At 47.0% G+C, this 23,638-nt stretch overlaps 1 protein-coding gene and 1 long non-coding RNA gene across 2 annotated transcripts in view; one reads left to right on the forward strand and one right to left on the reverse strand.

The window, feature by feature from the left end:
* PRKCA (protein kinase C alpha) overlaps positions 1-23,638 on the reverse strand; it is a 239,853-nt gene that overhangs the window by 11,566 nt on the left and 204,649 nt on the right. The window contains exons 12-14 of the mRNA XM_017855838.1: positions 18,582-18,662; positions 6,092-6,199; positions 4,302-4,442 (exon numbers count right to left, since the gene is read on the reverse strand). Coding sequence (XP_017711327.1) covers positions 4,302-4,442; positions 6,092-6,199; positions 18,582-18,662 — 330 coding nt within the window. The remainder of the gene's footprint in view (positions 1-4,301; positions 4,443-6,091; positions 6,200-18,581; positions 18,663-23,638) is intronic.
* LOC108517748 (uncharacterized) overlaps positions 15,713-23,638 on the forward strand; it is a 22,340-nt gene continuing 14,414 nt past the window's right edge. The window contains exon 1 of the long non-coding RNA XR_001882199.1: positions 15,713-15,754. This is a non-coding gene — a long non-coding RNA (uncharacterized LOC108517748). The remainder of the gene's footprint in view (positions 15,755-23,638) is intronic.

Raw genomic sequence — 23,638 nt, forward strand, 5'->3', positions numbered from 1 at the left:
TGAGCTGACGGTCCTCCCTGAGCTGACGGTCCTCCCTGAGCTGACGGTCCTCTCTGAGCTGACGGACCTCCCTGAGCTGACGGTCCTCTCTGAGCTGACGGCCCTCGCGCCCTGGGAGCAGAGGATGTTTGCCATTGTGCTTCCTTGAAGAGATCCCTGAAACCAGCTTGTTCTGTGTTTTGCTCATAAAGAGGAAGAGGAGCTAGTTATTGGCTGCCTGTGTCCAGGGCTCACAGCACTGCTGTCTGCGGTTGTCTTTGCTTTTGTTTTTACAAAATAATCCCTGCAAAGTGATTGTCCCATCTTCCAGAAAATCATCATCTTCATGGTGGCACATGGTAGCTTTTTAGGGACAGACATGGCTCTGTCCAGGACTGGACTCTCCCACTGTTGACTACCACAGGGGCAGGTTCTTCCCTCACATCTGAGCCTCCAGGCTTGCCACTGTCAGGAGAGATGACCACCACCATGGCACACTGCCACCACCCGGGAGTCAGCCACCATCAGGGGAGACGGCCACCGTCAGGGGAGACGGTCACCATTAGGGGAGATGGCCACCGCCAGGGGAGACAGCCACCACCCGGGGAGTCAGCCACCGTCAGGGGAGACGGCCACTGTCAGGGGAGGTGGCCACTGCTAAGGGAGATGGCCACTGTTCCACACACCTGACACTGGTCACTCTCTTCTTTCTGTTCTCCTTTATGTGTGACCTTATACAGAATCCAGCCCACAGCTGTACTGCCGATCTTGACCTTAATGTCGCTGTGAGATGGAAAGTCCTGTGCGAACCTCCTGACGGATCATAGCATTATGAGATGCTTTTTGTGGTGGGATCGCATTTTGCGTGGCACTGTGGTCTAAAGGTTAACTTTAGTCAAGTCACTCTGGCAGTCAGGAAGAGGATTAAGACAGCACACTAGAGGAACCATGATTCCCTGATAAGCTCTGTAGGCTGTCCAGCAATAATACTTCTACCCTCCTTAGAGAAGTCAAGTGATTCTGGAAGACTCTTTCATTGGAGGTTCAAAAAATTTAAAAATTAGTAAAACAAAGATGAAAGACTCCTGATCCTACAAGCTCAATCTTATCTGTAGAAGCAGTTTGCAAATAACTGTGAGAACTTCAAGTCCCGCTACTGGCATTTGGTAATAAGCAAAGGTTTAATTCCATGGGAGCCAGAAGCGGTACCGCACGTGAAAATAGCTACCTGTCCTTAAGCCTGCAAGTCTCAGGGAAGTTGATTCACCAGCGTTTGCTAAAAAACCATCAGGCAGTCTTCACCAAGACAGAAAAGGCTGGTCAGCCAGGGTCATAAGAACTGCTGAGAGGCGAGAGCCACTCAGAAATGGGCTCGCAGTGAGAGCTGCTGGCTGCGTGACGTTTGCCTGATCGTTTCTCCGGCAGCACTATTTAGGCTTGCATTGCTACGTCTCTCTTTGAAATAACAAAATGACCCGTCAGAGAATGCTCAGTTCTGTAAACATGTTTCACTTTTCAGTTAGCTCTGGGTCAGGGAACCATAGTACATTTTTCACCAAGGAAGCTGGAAAACCACATCCCAGAATAACTTTTCTACGCCGCTAGTTCTCTCCTGCTGCTTTGTATGAACCATGGCGTGTTGTGCAGCTTCGACTCTGGTTGCTTGTTGCTGTTCTAAATGTCCTCTCCAGCCACTGGAATGGCTCTTGGCGTGATGTCTCTGCTCCAGCATGTCATCACTGAACAGAGTGCAGTCCTCAGAGACCGCTGAAGGCGGTGGTGCCAGCCCTTGCATGACATGCTGCGATGAGCCTCACTTGGCTGGCACGGTGCAAGGACTAGAGGAAACAGCTCTCAAGAGACACATTGCTGCCCTTCCAGGAACCAGAGCTTGCCCCACTTATCTCTCTGCCCTTGACACTCTCTGCTTTTGGACAGTGTCTGTGGGTCCCCCTGCAGCCACCTGCTTCTATCTTTACTGTCGTTGTTCCCTCTGTGGGCCCATTTCCTCTCCGTCTGTATTCTTTCTACCTTCTTCCTCTTTTGTGCACAGGTTTTCCAGCAGAACACGGGCTTCTGCCTGAGAAGTCTCTTCCTTCTTTCTGGCCAGAGCTCTCACCAGGTAGGGCCTTTCACATGAAATCTCCAGTTTTGGGGCCTGGGTCCACAATTTCCACCTCCATTTGAGTTCAGGGGCTATTTCTTCATAGCCAGGGGCAATTTATCTTTCCTTCTTAATTTTAACCAGCATTCAGTTAAAAAACAAAAACAAAAAACCCAGCAAACAGTAGCACTCCAGGAATAAAATATAAATAAACACTGCTTCTAACTCAGCTGCCTGCCGTGGGTACAACTTTGCTCCCAGTGATTTCCACAACCACAGGGAACAATTCACATTCTTGCCTGCTGGAGCCAAGTTGCCCTCGACTTCCCTACGTCTGAGCTTAGGGCCGAGTACCACAAAACGTGGGAGACTATGCAAATAAACACTCTCTTCTGCCATAAGGTGGGAATAAACAGAAAAAGACATGTCTTATGGTTGGTTTAGCTGCAACTCATCTCTTTCTGGAAAGTGACTGACAAGTAATTGGATTTTGCTCAACCCTCAAGGCAGGGTCAGTATGCATCTCTACGCTGTTCCTATGAAGAAACTAAGCTGTGTTCAAGATGCTATTGCATAACCTTCATGGTTTAATTTAAGACGACAAATAAATATTACAGGTAAAAGAGGAAAAAAAAATCCCTAACAGAATTTTCTACTGAGGCCACCTGCAGCATCATTAATCACTCTCCCCACTCCCCCAAAACCTTCAGACCAGGTTTTGTATGTTGAGGGGCAGGAGCCCGTGAGAGCCCCCTCAAATCAGTGTGCAGGGCTGGCGAAAGAAAAGGTGGGGGTGGCAGATACAGAAGGGCCTTATTTGAAACGATGATTCAGAAGGAAGTCAACTGACCTGATTAATTTTAGTTTTTCTTCAGTGTGTGCTAAAATATCTTAGAAAAAGAAAATCCAGTGGGCTCACCAACAGCAGTTTTATTCTTGGGGTAGAGGACACAGAGGCACACATGGTGAGGAAGTTGCTGCTCTAAGAATAAGGCTGTGTGCCACCCAGTTGGGGCAACGTGTCCACCGAGGCGGGTTCCCCTGGCCTGACTCATGGGGCACTGTCAGAGGGATAGATTTGGACAAAAACCACTGTCATGGGACCTGTCAGAGGAGACAGATTTGAAACAAAAACCAACACGGCAGATGCTTTCTGCAACTGACTGTGGCATAAAGCAGGTCTCCGTGCAGAGGCACAATGTGAGCCGCCTGACGCTGGCCAAGATGGTGGCAGAGCTGGAAGGCACAGTCCGCCCAGCCCTTAGAAACAGGACTCCCCTGGAGGCTCGGCAAAGTGGCAGGTGCTAAGTGAGGAGGCTGACATCTTAAAGGCTCTCAGTTTACTTCGAGAGATATAAGCATGAAAAGCACTGGCTGGTCGCAATCAATAACTAGGGCTGCGGCATCAACGCCAGGGCAGTCGCTGAGATGGAGCGATGGTGCAATGGGTGAGGACACAGACTCATCCCGGTTCCACCACCTATCCGCTGTGTGCTCTCTGGCAAGTTACTCAGCTTCTCTGTGCCCTCCACTGCAAACTGGGGGCCACAGTACCCATCTCACAGGGCTGTTGGGATGATTAAGTGAATTAATATTTGTAAGGCACTAAGAACAGGGCCTGGCACACAGTGTTTAAATAAATGAAAAAAAAAGGGAATCAAACAGGGAGAGTGTGGAAAAAGCTGACAACATCAGAACTGGCGGCTGACACTCACTCCCTGCAGTGGCCACAGTGGTGGAAGAGGGGGCGGGGCCCAGGCCCTGCCTAGGAGCTGGCTAGGATGGGGTTGTGCTTCAGGGCTCCCATCGGTGCCAGGCAAATCCAGGAAAGCTGGAGACAGACACGAAGCCTGAGTCCAGCTGAGGACTGAAGGCTATGAATATAGCCCTGCTGGGTGCGAGTCCACAAAGTCCAGACCCAAAGCAGAGCTGCCCTCACTCCCTAATTGTGCGGTAGTGCTCTGTAGCTGCCCAGCTGGAGGGCGAAGTGTGTACAGGGTTCCCCTCCCTGCCTTATTTGTCCTTACTCTCTGAAGGCAGCAGGAATCCTGGCTGCTGAGGGCACAGGACTGAGGACAAGGCTGAAACCTGGCCGGTTTCCTCACCCTGTACAAGCCAGGGGCCACCGGCCTCCTCTCTCCAAGAAAAGAGGTGAGTGGGATACTCCCAGAAGTTGGGGACATGGGGCTCAGAAAACAGAATGCTTTTCTGGACTCACCACTTTGGGCTTGAATGGTGGCTGGATCTCCCTGTTCTCCAGTTTTTCCCAGTCGATCCTCCGGAAGAAGGCATGTTCTCTCACGTCCCTCTCCCCCTCAGGCCCACAGCCCAGCCGCTTGGCTGGGTGTTTGGTCATCAGCTAGAAAGGAAAAGGAGAAAAAGAGAACAATGGATGTCAAGTGCTTCCCAGAGACAGCGCTTTCCATTTGCCTAGCTCTGCCTATAGCCCTGACTTTGTGGGTGCCTCGACAGCATCTCAGAGAGCTGACCAAGACACTCAGTGGCTTGTACGGAGTGAAGCCAACTCACAGAAATGATGTTGGCAAGTGCAGCCCTTCCTATGGTGGTTTTCAAGATAAGGGAACAGGGAAGCAATCTGAACCCATGGCCAAATGGAGTAGGAAGAATTTAAACAGACATCTCACACGTTATCTGTTTTGGAGACACCATGCTATACATGTATCTGGTAATTAAAAAAAAAAGCACGCAATCACTAAATATTGTGTGTGCTGAAAGCATCACAGTCTAGCATCACAGAGAATGCCATAATAAGCATCATATGTCTATGTATTGTCTAGGCCAAATGTTATCAATCAAAGACTCATAAATTAGAAAAATAAATGCTATAACAAGGAAGGTGACTTGCCTATTGCAGGACACAGAGACAAACAACGGCTATGAGCTCTTTGAAGGCAGACGCCAGTTCCTCCCGACCTCAGTATCTCTCCCAAGTGCCTTGCTCTTGGATGACACGTGACAAATGCCTCACAAATGATCACACTCACCAGATACTGTTAAGGGTATATTGTACTCCATCTTACTAAGCCTGAAAATAGCTTTGTGATCTAACTCTTGACCATTCAAAACTAGACAGACAAGTCACGATCAGCAACTCTATTCCTAGAGCATTTCCTCAACCAAAGTGTGGGCATATATTCACCAAAACACATGCCCCAGAAGGTTCACAGCAGTTCTGCTTGTAATAGCCTCAAACCAAAGCAAGAACCATCCAAATATCCACCAGAAGTAGAATGGATAAGGAAATGATGGTGTGTTCACACGGCGGAACACTGCACAGCAATATGACAGGAGGAACTATAACCCCACACAACAACGCAGACAAAATCCTCAATCACGATATTGAGTGAAAGCAGCCAGGCCAGGAGCAACACTACAAGGTTCAGTTTGTGCAGAGTTTGAAACAGGCCAAGACTAATCCATGCTGTCCAAACTTGGGGGGCAGGTTATCTTGGGGCGGGGTAGTGACTGTAGATGGGACAGGACGGGGCTTCCAGGGTGGTGGAACACGTTTCCTGAGCTGGGTGCAATTACATGGGTGGATTCATTTTGTGAAGATGCATTTATCAGCATATTGATGATTTGTGCCATTGCTGTATGTATGCTATAGCTCAAGAAAAGTGCAGTAAACAAAGAACTAACTAAGTCACACCAAGTGAGACAGGTGACGAGAGCACACACTTTCTAAGGGCCTCTGATGACATCTGGTAGTCCCCACCACAATTTTATGAAATGGATTAGAATGAAAAGTGCAGTACGGTCGTTAGGTGAGTGGGCCAGAGTCCTAGGAAGTATTGGGATTCCAATCCATTCTCCCGGCCTTCACTTTCCCCACCGTGCCCTGCCTGACACCAAGCCCCAACTGTCAACGACCAAAATGCAGTGGTGTAGGTTTGTGGTATTTCTGCCATCTCTTAGAAGTGCGGGGTAAGTATTTCTCCTACCAAAGCTCTTGGTCTATGATCACAAAAGGTATCCAAATCGACTTACTCCTTTGCAGATGGAAACAGCCTCCTTGGACAAGGATTTTGGATAGGAAACGTTGTGCTCCATGATAGACTGAAATAGCTCATCTTCATCTTCACCATCAAATGGAGGCTGTTCCGGAAAAAAAGAAAGATGGGAAGGTATTTAGGCAGAGTAATTCATTCACATGGTACCTGAAGAGCCAATTCAGCACCAAGGAACAGACCAGGTTTCTCAGCCCCGCAGGCTGCACAGTTAGCTCAGTGAACTTGAGGGCTTATTTGATTATCTTTAATGAGGTTGACGGTTGTGTGATTCTCATTTTTTCCCCTCTGTCTCGTTAATTATCTTGCCCTGGGCAACTCAAACAATCTTCAGGGAAAGTGTTTTTGAGTAATGTTTTTAATGATTTGCAAATAAACTATGATTAATCCATTAATCTGGTAAGTATGTGCTTAAAATCTAATTATGATCAAGTTAGGTTACAGACGGCTTTGTAGTCAGAAGGTAGGGGTGGCCGGTAGAAAATGCCAACACTTTCATTTGGGGTGAACGGGACTTGAGAACATGGCCTAAGAGGACGTCCCCAGTAATTCACACCAGGCCTCTGACCCAACAAGGAGCTGCTCTGCTGGGGGGGGGCCTCCCACCTGCACAGCGGCAGTGATGGGACCTCAGCTTCCATTGTACCACTCCTCCCTCGTCCACTTTGACTGGGTTTACAGCTACCAGGCTGAGAGAGGAAGGCACGCTGGCCCCGTGGGAGCTCACGGCTTTAGAGTCAGGTGGATCTGGCCCAGAATTCTAGCTCTACTAACTTCCTAGCTGGGTGTCCATAGGCAAATGACTTTGTTCTTTAAAACACAGTTCTCCAACTGGTAAGATGGGGTTTCTGGGAGTAAAGTGCCTTGTATTTTGTGGTATACCCGATAAGCACCCAATGAAGGCAACTTAGTGGTACTATTATTGAAGGCAGAGCAACTCTCTTGGGAAGGGCCTTGAGAATCTTCTAGGAAGAAAGACTGAGCTCACGGTACCCTTTGAACTTTTTCCTCCAGCATGTCTGTAGTCCTGAGGGATCCATCACTTCCCTGTCACTCTGGCGGGATGGCACAGGAGGAAAGCGTTCATGGGAAATTCCGTAATGCTCCCCTTTGGCTCTGTAACCTTGAGCTTAGCATAAGAAAGGCAGAGCAGGGCCCAGCGCTGCTCTTGTTTAATCTCGAGATGTTCCCTTCTTGGGGGAAAGAGGAGTCAGTCACTGGCTGACATGGGCAGGTCACACAGTGACGGTGTTTGGCTTAATTTTGAACTGAGTCCTGGATCACAGGTAACTGTGCAGTAGTCAGAAGGATGCCCTTCTTATCAAACATTTTCTCCCAAGTCAGAGGCAGCCATTGAACCAAGTAGATCCCTCCCCTCAACCATCACCCACAAAATCACCTCAACCTGTTCATCCAGCACCCGAGACCTGACCTCAGTCTCCTGCCCAGTCCTGAACAGGAGCCACATGCCCCGAGGGAAAGATGCCAAGTCTATAAAGAGCCCCAGTGGGAGGACGGAGAGGGGCCTGGGTGTCTGGTACCACTCAATATTTTTTTGGTCTGGAAATACAAGTAAATGGGCCTCTTTTTCTGTTGTAAGTGCCTGGTGTAAAGAAGGTTTAATTTAGCTGAAGCTGCAGGTGAGTGAAGAGAGCTAAAATGAGCCTGCCTGTGAGGGACTCAGAGCAGGGCAGGGGCAGCTGGCCACAGCGACTTCCACCAGTAGGAATAACATGGAGACTGGAAGGCCCCCAGGGCAGCTTGGAGGGGCACCCACCAGGGGGTGCAGGCTGCCGACAGCCACCTGTGTCAGCAGGGACAGCTACCCGTGCCAGCAGGGGGACAGGTAGCTTCCATCTGTAGAGGGCAGGGCAGGCAGGCAGTGGTGGAGGAGAGCTGTGATGGAGCTACAGTGCAGGCTGGCTCTGTGTCCACCCCACCGTATCTTCCCTGCCCAACAGCACGTAGCCTGCTTCTTCTGGACACCTATTGTAGGTCACCCATGACATTTTCCCTCATCAGTGATCCATAAACCTGGCTGAGTTTTGGCGAAGGTTTTTGTAACTAAAACAAATGTAGTGGCTGGGCGTGGTGGCTCATGCCTCTAATCCCAGCACTTTGGGAGGCCAAGGTGGGTGGATTACCTGAGGTCAGGAGTTCAAGACCAGCCTGGCCAACATGGCGAGACTTCATCTTTACTAAAAACACAAAAAATTAGCCGACTGTGGTAGCACACGCCTATAGTCCCAGCTCCTTGGGAGACTGAGGCATGAGAATCACTTGAACCCAGGAAGCAGAAGTTGCAGTGAGCTTAGACTGCACTGCTGTAATCTAGCCTGAGAGACCGAGCAAGACTGTTTCCAAAACAAACAAAAACATGGCGTGGTTTCTGCTCAGGGCGTGGCCTGCACCCTGCAGGGGTGCAAGGCTCCTGAACTGGCTGTGTGACACTCTGCAATGCAAACGTGCCCTGGCGAGGAACGGGACAGAGGCTCTGCTTCCAGGTCACTGATTGGCACCTCACCACATGGCCCAAGAGGGCCTCTGGTCAGGGCCAGACACATACTTTCCAAGTCTTAGTGCAACATGAAAACGGGAGTCCCTCATTTCAAAACTATGAAGAATTTCCAGATAGCGATAGCATAGCACCAAACCAAATGCAAAGCACTGTGCGACCGTGTAGGCTGCATGCCCCCGAAGCGGGCTAAATGGGGTGCACCTTGTTGGGCAGCGACAAAGGTGCCAGCAAAATTCAACCAGCCTCTCTGGAGGTGCTTGAATCTTAGCTGCAGGGGCCAAGTCACAGACAGCGCAAACCAAAGGCTTAAGAGAAACGGTCCCTAAGAAACACAGGTGGAGCTTCCCCAGGAATCTGGCTTGAGTAGGGCAGTGAGAATCTTCTTCTCATTGGAAGACGATTAGATCAATGCAGCTGCAGCCACCCCACCTCCAAATGTGGAAGGCCAGAAATTGTTTGGGGAACATTCTGTGCAGGGCACTGGCCTACCACATCTACTTAATTGTCTCCTGGCAAGGGAACCAGCTTTGCCAGGTGAGCTGTCCCCACATACGCTCATTTCTGAAGGCGAATGGCTGTATCAGGGATTCGATTCTAGAGACCAAAGGAGGACTTTTACTGTCAAGTCTTCTTTGGGTCCTATGGAAGGCTGGATACGGACACTCCCCAAAGAATATTCCTCAGAACATTAATCCTACAGCATCTTCCTAGGTCCAAGTTTGCATCCTATACCCCTCTCTGGCAATTCGCTTTAACATTTAAATTGTAAAGGCCCTGAGAAGTCCTACAGTGAACAAAGCTGTTTAACTCAAGGTGAATTCTTAGTCCAGGGCTGGAAGGATCCTCAGAGGCCTCTTAGGCTTGTGTGGTGGAATAAGATGCTTAAGCTATAACAAAGCCATAAGACCAAACGCTCCTGTGACAGAGCCTGTGCATTCCAGCCTTGATGTGGCCCCAAGGATTAGGGATTCTCCATCACCACATCCCAGGGAGGGGACACATCTCTGTCCCTCACGTTTTTCACTGCTCTGAGTCTATGTTGTCCAATAAGGCAGGAACATTGTGGGCATGAGGGGAGGAGCAGTGAAAGTGACCCCAGTGGCATTCACTTCTCAGCCTCTCTCTGCACGTCAGGCGCTGTGCAGAGAGCTTGGGTGGCACTGCTCACTCAATCCGCACATCAGTCTCAGGACCCAGGTGCTAACCCAGACATCCTGAATTTGGAGCCTGGGGCTCTTAGCCATTATGAGCAATTCTGCCTGCCCTGCTGTGAAGGGTGACATCCAGCACTGCTCCTGGTAGGGGTGAAGTCAGGTGAGGGGGGCTGGCGGGTACTCGGCTACAGGCCCACCCAGCATGTAAAGAGAACTCTGATGAGGGCAAGGGTGTTGGGGTAAATTTTAGAAGGCTGATTCACAGCCTACACAATGTGCAGTGATGAGTTCTGAAAATGAAGAGGTGGGGCAGCCCCGGGGGCCTGAGATGTTTCAAGTCATTCCGTAGAGAGTGACCGGCCTCTGGGCTAGAGACCTGGCATGGTTTCCCAGCTCTAATGAATTGATGGAAATCAGGCTGGCTCCCTCCTTCCCAGCTGCTGGCTGATGCAGCTTCTGTGCTTCCCCAAATTCCTGCTGGTTGAAGATGGCATGAACCTGAAGAAGGTAAAAGAGGGCTGTTCTTGGGCGTAGGGAAGAGCAGTAGTTAAGTGCCTTCTCCCAACTTTGGAATACCATCAAATCAAAGGCATCCTTTTTCCTAATCTGTTTCCTCTGTTGCAAAGATGGAGACTATTCTTTTTTAAATTGTGATAAAATATATATAACACAGGCTGGGTGTGATGGCTCACGCCTATAATCCCAGTACTTTGGGAGGTCGAGGTGTGCAGATCACAAGGTCAAGAGTTTGAGACCAGCCTGGCCAACATGGTGAAACCCCGTCTCTACTAAAAATACAAAAATTAGCTGGGCATGGTAGAGGGCGCCTGTAGTCCCTGTTACTTGGGAGACCGAGGCAGGAGAATCGCTTGAACCCAGGAGGCGGAGGTTGCAGTGAGCCGAGATTGCACCACTGCACTCCAGCCTGGGTGACAGAGTGAGACTGTCTCACAAAAACAACCAACCAACCAAACAAAACCATATATATATGTGTGTGTGTGTGTGTGTGTGTATATGTGTGTGTGTATATATACGTATTATGTAACACAAAATTTACCATCTTAACCCTTTTTTTTTTTTTTTTTTGAGACGGAGTCTCGCTCTGTCGCCCAAGCTGGAGTGCAGTGGCCGGATCTCAGCTCACTGCAAGCTCCGCCTCCCGGGTTTACGCCATTCTTCTGCCTCAGCCTCCCGAGTAGCTGGGACTATAGGTGCCCGCCACCTCGCCCGGCTAGTTTTTTGTATTTTTTAGTAGAGACGGGGTTTCACCGTGTTAGCCAGGATGGTCTCGATCTCCTGACCTTGTGATCCACCCATCTCGGCCTCCCAAAGTGCTGGGATTACAGGCTTGAGCTTAACCACTCTTAAGTGCACTGCACTGAGGTATTAAGTACGTTCATGTTGTTCCATAACCATCACCACTGGCCATCTCCAGAACTTTTTCATCTTCCCAACTGAAACTTCACTCACAAAACAGACTCCCCATTATCCTGTCCCCTCAGCCCCTGGCAGCCACCATTCGGCTTTCTGTCACTATGATTTGACTACTCTAGGCATCTCATATAAGTGGGTGATACATGTCCCTGTGACTGGCTTACTTCAAGATGTAGACTATTGGTATCTTAACTGTGCCTTCGGGGATCAGTAAGGATAGGCTGGGTCCTGCTGTGGAAATGAACAACTGAGACCATCTCCACAGCATAAGACAACACGTTTCACTTCCTGCTTATGTTACCTGTACACTGGGGGTCAGAGAGGCCTCCGCTGGTTGCACTCAGGGATCCACTGGGATGGAGTAGCCACCATCACGGTCTTGCTGCAGCAAAGGTTGGTGCAGCAGCTCTTCAGTGTCTTGTACCTGCGCTTCCAGCCCCATCCTGGAGTACCTCCCCTCTGATCTCATTGGCCACTGCTGGTCATATGCTGCTCACCAACACCCCACAAATACACGAGAAAGGAAGTACAATCCTACTGTGACAGGAGGGAGGAAGACTAGGAGTACCTGGTGAATAGCAATAATGACCAGCACATTCAGAAAAGCTCCCTGGAGCCCGTTTTATATTTTCATATTTTTGTTTTTTTTTTGAGATGGAGTCTCACTCTGTTGCCCAGGCTGGAGTGCAGTGGTGTGATCTCAGCTCACTGAAACCTCCGCCTCCCAGGTTCAAGTAATTCTCCTGCCTCAGCCTCCTGAGTGGCTGGGATTACAGGTGCACGTCACCACACCCAGAGAATTTTTTGTATTTTTAGTAGAGACGGGGTTTCACCATCTTGGCTAGGCTGGTCTTGAACTCCTGACCTCAAGTGATCTGCCTGCCTTGGCCTCCCAAAGTGCTGGGATTACAGGTGTGCACCATCATGCCTAGCTTGAAGCCCTATTTTAAATGAAAATTATGTAATATGGTGGGGAGGGGAAGTCTACAAAAAAAGTATCCCCATTCCCTTTACCTGGACACAAAATTGCTCTCATTTTATATAGGTTCTTATGCTTCTTTATATTATTTTCTTTTTTCTTTCTTCCTTTCTTTTTTTTTTTTTGGAGATGGAGTCTTGCTTTGTCACCCAGGCTAGAGTGCAGTGGTGCGATCTTGGCTCACTGCAACCTTATGCCTCCCAAGTTCAAGAGATTCTCCCACCTCAGCCTCCTGAGTAGTTGGGATTACAGGCGTGCACCACCACGCCCAACTAATTTTTGTAGTTTTAGTAGAGACAGGGTTTCACCATCTTGGCCAGGCTGGTCTACAAACTCCTCACCTCGTGATCCACCCACCTTGGCCTCCCAAATTGCTGGGACTAGAGACGTGAACCACCGTGCCCAGCATCTTATATTATTTTCAAATTATGATGCATGATTTGGAGTTTTTTGTTTTTCACTGACTGTTGCAAATACATTTTCTTTGTTGCCACCAGTGTTCCCATGAGCTGAATGCCACTGAGGTGATGTGTCATCAGGACAGATCCACTGGTCCACGGCACATTTACAATTGCTTGCAGCATGTACCCTCATCACTAACGCTACTAGAGACACCTGTGCATCTCACTGTTTTCTTCTCTGAATCACGCCCCCATAATAACCTCCCAGGTGTGGCATCCTGTAGCCTAAACAATGTGAACACATTTACAGCCTTTGTTAAGTCTCTCTAGGTTTAAGTCTCCCTGGAGCATGTGACAGGTAATCACTCGCTCTCAGGCCCTGGTGTTGAAGGCAAGGGAATGGTGAAAAGTTATTAATTCTATTCCTTTTCCTTTCCACTACTGCCAGCCACTTAGCCTGGGGACCATGGGTGTAACATGTCACTGAGGTGCTTCAGTACATGACCATTTTGGATGCCTTCTCTTGCCTCTTTCCCCCATTCCCATGGTTTTTAATTTCTACGAATCTGGACTCAATGTTCCAAGCTAAGCTACCTGCTGAAAAGTCTTGGGTTAGTGTAAACATTTTCTGAATGGGTTCTATCCCCTCTCACCCAGCTCCTTCCCACTTTAACAATATGTGATTTGTGAGTTTTAAACCGACACATGAAGAATGATGGTTCAGATTTTGCAAAAAACTATTTCTAATCACAGGTGTGAGCCACCTCACTGCACTGGTGCATCTTAGCTAGGAAGTGGTCATGGAGGCCACGCTTATTTGCAAATTACAGAAACCTGGGCTGGGGGCTGGGCATGCTCCCCTGGACAATTCAGGCCGAAGCTCTGAGATGAAGTGGCGATTACTGATTCAGTAGGAGTGAAGTCAAAGTATAAATAACCCAGGGAGAAAAGGGCATAAGGAGAGGGCTGGTCCCTTTATGACGATCACCGAGAACACTTCCAGGCACAAGATGCTCATTAGAGTGCTGGGTAAACACTATTTATGCCCCAAAAGTGTTCGTATTTGTCAAGCAGTCCAGGAACTGAATAAAGACTCAGGCTGTTTATTCTTAACTGCCCCCTTTGCTGCTGACAATAAATAAAGCAAATGAGAAGAAAATGGCAATAAACTATTTTTTTCCGTTCATCTTCAGTCCTCTGTGATTAAAGAGGACAAACTTAGACCAAAACCCTGTCAACAACTTTATCATTAATCTTACTTTTCAGTAACAACGTCTATACCCTTTGCTGGGTCTCTGGGATTGCTGAAGCTTGGAGGGGCTGTGGATAATACTGGGCAGGGCCTTCATTATCCTTTCTGAGCTGAGTCGCAGCCTAGGAATACGTTTAAATTTGCATTGAGTCAGAGAAAGATGAAGGGGCTTTGAATGAAAACACTGTGTTTGTGGCAGGTAAGGTGGAGATTTAGAGGAATAAAGGCTGTTGTTATCTGTGCCTGCCATTGCACCAGAGTGTGGGATGCTTTTAAGGAGTCGTTTATTTTTGGAGACGGGGTCTCGCTCTCTCACCCAGGCTGGAGTGCAGTGGTGTGATCAAGGCTCACTGCCAGCCTTGACCCCAGGGCTCAACCAATCCTCCCACCTCAGCCTCCTGAGTAGGTGGGACTACAGGCGCTTGCCACCACACCCAGCTAATTTTTGTATATTTTGTAGAAGGAATTTTGTCATGTTGCTCAGGTTGATCTCCAACTCCCGGATTCAAGTGATCCACCCACCTTGGCCTCCCAAGTGCCCCAAAGGGATTATAAACATGAGCCACCTCGCCTGGTCTACGATGTCATCTTTAAAGAATATCACCGTTTTCAATAGAGATTATGGAGACCGGAAGGTATGCATATAAGGCAGGCTAAGTGGCTCTGAGAAGCAGCATGGGAAATATTGGAAACAGGCCAGAAAGTTTGCAGAGCTGTTGAGAGCAGGAGCCTAGTTCTCTCCAGGGGGCGTAAGCTTAATAGGGAAACCTTTAAATAAGGCCTGGAAACCACCTCAAGGCCAATTTGCACACGAGGTCTGAGGCCGGTGTCACAGGGCTTCAAAACTCACCCCAAAGGGGACTTCCCTGCCAGAAAGAAGCATTCCCTAAGTTCTTCCCTAGGGAATGAAGTTTCAGGAAGGCTTGGAGAGGAGAGAAGCCAGGCAGCGGGAGGGAGGAGGACTTTCCTGCAGGCCTGGTTCTGAAATTCTTGTCTCCTGCTGGCCAAGAGTCTACTCACGTGACCTCTTGTAAAGCGTCCTCGGAAACAGATCCTGGCTTCGTTTCCGCCCAGCCTCTTTTGCTTATTAGTGTATGCAAATGTGACTGTTAATGAAAGCAGGGTTTGTTTTCTGAACTCAAGAGCTGAACATTCAAGTGGGATCAAGACGGGGACTTGGCTTTTTGTGCCTTCATCAACAGCAGGGCTCCTAGGGGGCCTGTAATTCAGAGCCGAATTTTACTGTCAAAATTTTAAAGAGGGGGGAAATTAACTTGAGGAGCAGACAACTCCTGTTTCCCCAGCTGTTGACTCACTGACGGTGACTGTGTATGAACTGCCTTTCTGTGTTTACACACGGACGTATATGGCCTAAGAGGAACGCTTTGATGGGGGGGGCACTAAATAATAAACCACTCTTTTGATGTCAGTCAAGTCTTAACACCATTGAGAAATAATGATCAAATGCAAGCTAAAGCTTTATGTCTTTCAATGTCTACAAGACTATTTCAGTATTTAGGAAATATAATGGACGACACTTAAAGGAGAGATCATCCACAGCTTCCCATCCTAGAGACAAAGTCCCTGGTCTGGAGATGACCTTCATGTTCGCAGTGTTACAATAGGTGGCTGTTCGGCCATGAGCGGGGCAGGAGAGGGCTCCCCCTACCCACCAGGAAAGTCAGGCGACCATCAGGTGATGGTCAGGTGGCTAACTGTCTCTCTAAAGTAATAACTGGTCGCAGCCAGCACCAAGGAAAGGCAGTCTCCCAATAAACTCCTGAAACTGGCGAGCAGCAGCTTCCCGATAAGATCGCAGGAGTTGGGCGTGGGCTCACGCATGCGCATGAAGAGGCAACATGGCGGAGTTTCAGCGGTACACCACCTCCTAGGGACGTCTGACTGGTAAGGGACGAATGCCCCAGCTGAGCACGCGTGTAACTCCAGTAAACGCACTGCACATGCCGCCCCTCCCAGGCATTAGCAGGCCACTGCGCACGGACAGCCCATCCCAAGGGAAGAATCAGGGGGGAAGAGATGTAAGCCCCTGGAAGAATGCCAATGTGTAAACCCCCAGCTCAAAAGTCCAAGAGTGTCCTGGATCTCTCGAGTCGCGGCCTGGCCCTCTTCCAAGTGCACTTTATTTTCTTTTGTTCCTGCTTGAATGCTTTTTTATACAGTTTCATTCCTCTCTAAAACTTGTCTTTGGCCGGGTGCCGTGGCTCACGCCTGTAATCCCAGCACTTTGGGAGGCTAAGGCGGGTGGGTCACGAGGTCAGGAGTTCAGGACCAGCCTGACTAAAAATACAAAAATTAGTCGGGCGTGGTGGTGGGTGTCTGTAACCCCAGCTACTATGGAGGCTGAGGCAGAAAACTGCTTGAACCTGGGAGGCGGAGGTTGCAGTGAGCTGAGATCGTGCCACTGCACTCCAGCCTGGGCGACAGAGCAAGACTCCGTCTCAAAAATCAAAAAACAAAAAACAAAAAACAAAACAAAACAAAACTTGTCTTAGGCTCTCACTCTACCTGGTGCCCCGCAGTCAAATTCTTTCTCTTGAGCAGGCAAGTAACTGAGGTTGCTGCAGCCTCCTAGGGATGCGCCACTGCTAACAACAGGACCCAGAGCCTCTTCCTCTCTGGCCTCAGGCCTCCTACTCCCTTCCCTCTCTAGCTCAACTCTGCTCTAGCCCCGCGGCCAGCTTCCATTTCTTAAACACGGCTGCACACTCCCCGGCCTTAGGGCCTTCACGCTGGCAGCTCCCCTTGCCTGGAATGTTCTTTCAACACATATGCACACAGACATCCCCATACTTCCCTTAGGTCTTAACCTTATGCTCTCTGGCCATTCTAGCTAAAATTTCAGCCTCCCCCAACACTATCTTCTTTCCTGCTTTATTACTTTTCTTCCTAGCTTATCTCTGCTGTGTTACACATTTGCCTTATCTAACCTGTCTGCTGTTTCTCCTCCTCTAAGCTGTAAGCTTCATGAAGGTAAGGATTCTCGTCTGGTTCGTTCACCCTTATGGCCGTGCACATCATAAGTGTTCAATGAATAAATACGTGGTGAGTGAATGAAAAAATGAGTCAGTGGACGTAACATGTGGGAAGGGAAGACTTTTTTCCCCAGAAACAAAGATGTCTTTGGGAGTGGCTCTGCTGCACGGCATGGCCATCTCTTTCCATTGTCTCTGACTAAGGCTTCTGGTTATGGAGAGTCACAGATCTTGGCATTAGCACGTTGAGTGCTGGGAATTATAAGAAGCTGCCCACGGCCGAATCATGTGTAGTATAAGCCAGAGATCTGCTGGGTGATTACCAAGCCTGCTTCCCCTGCTGAGCTCTCAGATATGCTGTACTTACTGCCTCTTTGTGTCCCAGTGGGGCCCAGTAGCCAGTGGAACCTAGGCAGAAGTGATACGTGCCATTTCTAGGCTGGCCCCTAAGACATCCTATGTGACTAATCATGCTCTCGGCTGAAAGGAGGAGGAATTAGTGGAGAAATCTGAGACCCTGAAAGGTGGTAGGGCTGACAGATGGGAGGAACCTGGGTCCTTGAATGACCCTGTGGGTCAGTGCCCCACCCCTACATAGGACTTTGCCAAGGATGTGACCTATGTGGGGGTGGGGCACTGACCCACAGAGTCATTCAAGGACTCAAGATTCTCACATCTGTCAGCCCCACCATCTTTTAGGGTCTCACATTTCTCCACTAATTCCTCCTAATTTCAGCCGAAAGCATGAGGACAGTCACATAGGATGTCTTAGGGGCCAGGCCTAGAGGTGGCAGCTAGTATGACTCACCCTGATAACACAGATATTAAGGCCATTATATTAGAAAGTGCCATGTAAGGCAATAAGGCACACGGTTATCTGGTACATGTCACATCATAAAGGAAAGCTAATTTACCTTCCTTAACTGAAGTTCAGCCTCACTGGACTTCTGTGAAAATTACAATGAATTGCCAAAGGTGAGATAGGAGGAGATGGGGAGAATCTATTAAAATGCTTCTTCAAGGTAACTGTCTTCTTCCTTAAACACTGCTACTAATTACACACATGGGCAACAGCTGGGGCAATCTTTGCAGAGAAACTTGCAGGGAACCATAACCCAACCCCAGTTTTAAGGTACTGAAAACTTAGAGGCCACTGCTGTCATCAACGTGCACAGTTTTCTTTTTTGACACCGTCTCACTCTGTTGCCCAGGTTGCAATGCAGTGGCACGATCTTGGCTCACTGCAGCCTCTGCCTCTGAGGCTCAAGCAATTCTCATGCCTCAACGGCCCAAGTAGCTGAGTTTGCAGACGTGCACCACCACGTTTGGCTATTTTTGTGTTTTTAGTAGAGATGGGGTTTCGCCATGTTGGCCAGGGTGGTCTCAAACTCTTGACCTCAGGCGACCCACCTGCCTCGGCTTCCGAAAGTGCTGGGATTACAGCCATGAGCCACCGTGCCTGGCCAGCATGCACATTTCATAATGTGAAACCGACACTGTCTACACTCCAGGTTAAAGCTTTCAATATGGAGTTTCTATGACCAGTGATAATTTCTGTTCATACTGAACGTGATCCACTTTGAAGGGGGAGTTTCTTCCTCTTTCGCCTGGGTCAGGGAAGTCATGCCAACACCACCAGCCACACTAAAACGTCAAGTCCTGCTCTCGAGGCCCAACCAGAGCTGAAGTATTCACATAACACAGCAATAAACAAACATGAAAATGTAGCAAAACATTACCTGCCCAGCAAGCATTTCATACAACAGGACGCCATAGGCCCACCAGTCCACAGATTTTCCATATGGCTGATAAGCGATAATCTGTGTGAAAACAAACACATCAATTACATTAGTGGTAAGTCCAATAGCCCCTGTCAGAACAGGTAAGTCAAGCAGGTAGGCATTTATACACTCAGTTCATGCAGATGAGGTGCCAAGATCTGTCTTTGATGTTACAACAAGGGAAGAGGATCCTCCAAATCAGACACACGGAGAACTATTACCCCGAAATTCACTGCCCATGGCTGGTTTGGGGAATCTTGTTCTGAATCCACCTGGAGATGCCACAGCACTGTCTGAAGGTAGTTTTAATTATCCTCACTGGCAGAAAGTATGTGGACACTGAGGTGGATTTAATGTTGAGAAAAAGTTAGAGGCTGGGTGCAGTAGCTCACACCTCTAATCCCAGCACTTTGGGAGCCTGAGACAGGAAGATTGCTTGAGTCCAGGAGTTTGAAACCAGCTTGGGCAACATAGTAAGATCCTGTCTCTATTTAAAAAAAAATTAATAAAATAATAAAAAAAAAAAAAAAAGAAAGAAAAAGCCAGAGGTCATTCTGAGTCTGACACATAAGATGATCGAACTATGCAACAGGGCTTTACTAAGAGTATAATAGTAAGGATGATGATAAGGAAACATTGTAATTTTCTTCTGTTGCACAGAGAAGTGCAATGATATACATTCAGTTTGTTGAACGATAGAAGTTTGTAAAACATTTATAAAAAGGCATAAAATGTAGTAAGCAAATATAATATCTGGAGCCAACTGCAACAAAGAAAATTTGAAACAACTGGGAAAATTTAGATACAATCTGGATGTCAGATGATACTGAGGGTTTATCATTCATTTGGTTAGGTGGCATAATGGTATGTTGACTAGTTAGAAAACATGTTTTCTAACTGGGTGTGGTGGTGTGACTCTGGAGTCCCAGCTACTTGGGAGGCTGAGGCAGGAGGATCGCTTGAGCCCAGGAGTTTAAGGCTAGCCTGGGCAACATAGCAAGACCCTGTCTCTTAAAAAGTGATAATATTAAAATATTTTTAAAGTGTGCTTATCAGTTAGAAATGAGTATATTTATGGGTGAAATAGATAAGAGATAAAGTGTTTATGGGTTAATTGACATGATAAATTAAAAAAACACTTTAATAAATGAGGTGGGAGAAAAACATGAAATGAGTTGGCAAATGCTGGCAGCTGTTGAAATTGAGTGATGAGTCTACAGGGGGCTCATTCTACACTTCCTTCTACCTTTGTGGCTATCAGAAGTACTAGAATAATTCTATAACCTCCCTTCGTGGAAGGCAGTAACATGGATTTGAATTTCTAAGTATGGCACGGCTTATTAAAACACTGGCTTCATTACCTCTCAGATAGGCTGTGTACCTGCTGCACACAATTCCCAGACCCATGGATCATGTGCCAGGGTTCAAGGTCAAGACACACTTAACAGGTACTCAGCACAACCATTCTGCCATGTCGCTTACAACTTTAACTTTGACATGTTCTGGGATTTGTTTTAATGGTCCAGAATGTCTCATTAAATGTCCTGGGACATAAAACTTTCTGCATGTCGGCCCACTTTCATTTCTTTAATGTATTACTAATATTTCTGCATGCAGAATGAGAAACACGAGAACCAACAGTTTGCCTAAGTGTGGGCAGCAACAAGGGTAAACAAGATTAGATCTGGCACCTTTGTAGCTCATTTCCTTGACAAGAAAATGATATAAACATAGGAACCTACAAGGAGTCTCTAATTTCTTTTACAACCTTTGTTCTCTTCTGCACATTCTTTTCTGAAAACTTGGAAAATACAAACAGAAAACCCCAACAAATGAGTCTCCAGTCTATTGCTTGGAGATGATACATCTCAATCCAGTTCCAGAAAAAATTTTGCATCAAAGGAGTTGCATATTTTTATAACCTTTGGTACAATGGTAAATTGCTTTCCCAAAAGGACTGCACTGAATTTATCTCCCTGATACCAATGTCACTATATTTTCCATGGCCAGGTAAAACCTTTCTGTTAAAAATAATCTTTTTGTGCTTTTAAAAAAAATTCCACAAGCCATGCATGCTCATTAAAGAACAATTAGAAAGAAAATGAAAAGCTAAAGAAATAAGGAAGTGGCCGGGCATGGTGGCTCACGCCTGTAATCCCAGCACTTGGGAGACCGAGGCAGGTGGATCATGAGGTCAAGAGATGGAGACCATCCTGGCCAACATGGTAAAACCCTGTCTCTACTAAAAATACAAAAATTAGCTGAGCGTAGTGATGTGTGCCTGTAGTCCCAGCTGCTTGGGAGGCTGAGGCAGGAGAATTGCTCGAGCCTGGGAGGCAGAGGTTGCAGTGAGCCGAGATTGCACCACTGTACTTCAGTCTGGGCGACAGAGCGAGACTCTGTCTCAAAAAAATAAATAAGGAAGTAAAATTGTTTATGATCTCACTATTCAGAAATATTAATAACGTTATATTCATATAAAACCTTTCCATATTTTTTCTAGGTGTGATATATGTATGCATATGCATTAAAAACTGAATTATGTGCACCCACTGTTCTGTGGTCAGTTTGTTTATTTAATAATATATCATGAGTATCTTGGCAAGACTTTCAACTATTTCTGCAGGATAAATTCCTGTCAGTAGAATTGCTGGGTCAAAATAAATGCTTCTAACTCAAAAGTACAACTTTTAAATACGCATTGCTGTCCAGGCACAGTGGCTCATGCCTGTAATTCCAGCACTTTGGGAAGCCAAGGTGGGTGGATTACTTGAGGTCAGGAGTTTGAGGCCAGCCTGGCCAACATGGTGACAACCCGTTTCTACTAAAAATACAAAAAAGTTAGCCGGGCGTGGTGGTGCATGCCTCTAATCCCAGCTACATGGGAGGCTGAGGCAGGAGAGTTGCTTGAACCCATGAGGCAGAGGTTGCAGTGAGCCAAGATCACCACCACTGCACTCCAGCCTGGGTGACAGAGCAAGACGCTGTCTCAAAAAAAAAAAAAAAAAGACATATTGCCAGGTTACTCAAAATAGTAGCACGTTTACTCACACCAGTAAACAAGTGCCCGTTTTCTGAATTCTCAAACTTCTGGCCTTAAGCATTATCCTAGTTATCTTCCCAGACATATACATCTTCATGTAAGCCAGCCCAGTCTTTGGCAAGGAACTCCTCAAACTCATCGACTTCACCAAGAGACCTAGGTCTACCTGCTGCTTTTTCTCTCACATTGCAACTCTCCACATCCAATACTTCCCAGATCAGCAGGAAAGTTGGAACCCTCACTCTTGCCTCAACACAGCCGCTCCCATTGCTACTGCTGCCATGGCAGACACTACCATAGAGCTAGAAGCTAGAAACATTTAAACATGTACTTCTACCTGGATCAGAAAGAAGCTGCTATATTAATTTTAGGACTACCTTTAAGTCTTAGTGGGGCCAGTCAGGAGGCGTTGCTGATCTTGGCTGGGTGCTCACACATCTGGGAGTCAGCTAAATGCTGGCTGATCTAGGCTGGTGCCATTGTAATCACTGGGCAATTCTGTTTCCGTTTGTTTTTTGAAGTTAGAACAGAAAACAGAGCACTGCTATACCACAAAAACACAGATTGACTATATAATTTCCCAATTGCCTAGATTAAAAAATTGTGAAAAACTTAAAATTAGTAAGTGTCTGAACAAATGTTTACATGGAAGCTTTCCTACTCCAGCATTCTACGTTTAAACATCCTATCATATTACCTCCTACGGGAGACACTGCCATAGTATATTTAATAACTATTTGTTTAATGAATAATGAGTAAATAGATAAGTGAATGGATGCATGAATGAACGAATGAACTTACACATACTTGGATCTGTTTCTGGTCTTTCCATCTGTTTCTCTGGTGGCATTCTCTATTTCCTGCATCTGAATGGCAGAAGCTGTGCCAACTAGAAATGTATAAATCTGAGAGGAAATATAAAGTACTCCCAAGAATGGAAGCATTCCACCCATGGGAAACTCTGCTTATCCAGAAAAACCAGGGGGATAATTAAATGAGTGAATGTAAATGGATTTTGTTTGAAAACTGTAGGGTGGTATGCAAACATCAAGCACTGCTATAATTTTGATCAAATGATAAGTCTCTTCCATTTATCTTAGTGGGAAATCTTCAATTAGTCAAACTGGAAAACACCATTTTAAAAAAGAACTTGAATCAAAGCATTAACAAGCCCAACCATTTTCTTTGAAAAGGATCACAAGACTCAATGTCTTGGCTTAGGGCTGTTCTCTAAAATAATATTCTAGTTTTTTTTGTTTGTTTGTTGTTTTTTTTGAGACAGAATCTCGCTCTATCACCCAGGCTGGAGTGCAGTGGTACAATCTCGGCTCACTGCAACCTCCGCCTTCTGGGATCAAGCGATTCTCCTGCCTCAGCCTCCTGATTAGCTGGGATTACAGGCGCCCACCATCATGCCTGGCTAATTTTTTGTATTTTTAATAGAGACGGGGTTTCACCATGTTAGCCAGGATGGTCTCGATCTCCTGACCTCATGATCCACCTGCCTCAGCCTCCCAAAGTGCTGGGATTACAGGCATGAGCCACCATGCCTGGCCCTCTCTAAAATAATATTCTAAGAAAATGTGACAAGGTTCCACAAACATAATTATTGTTTCACACACCTTGTCCCTATCAACAGAGTCTTTGTAGAGCTGCAAATTATAAAATTAAAGAAAAACACATTCTGTGATGCTAGGTGGGAAATGTGGCTTTCCCCAAACAAAATTTACAAGGGAGAAAAAGTTGTGCAGCAGGTCACACTGTTCTCAAGATGGTCCTGGTTGGGAGGGAGGAGGTAGAATGCTAAAGGAGAAATGCATAGGAAAAAAAATAACATATTTGGAACTCAGTGGCTAGCTACTGACGTACTTCTCCAACAGTTCAATCCAAAGCAAAGTATTAAACACAGGAAAATTAAGATCTGATTCACACTGGCTATCTCGAAATGCTTTTTTTTTTTTTTTTTTTTTTT

Source organism: Rhinopithecus bieti, unplaced genomic scaffold, assembly GCF_001698545.2.
Source record: "Rhinopithecus bieti isolate Rb0 unplaced genomic scaffold, ASM169854v2 scaffold_39870, whole genome shotgun sequence".
Taxonomy (NCBI): Eukaryota; Metazoa; Chordata; class Mammalia; order Primates; family Cercopithecidae; genus Rhinopithecus; species Rhinopithecus bieti.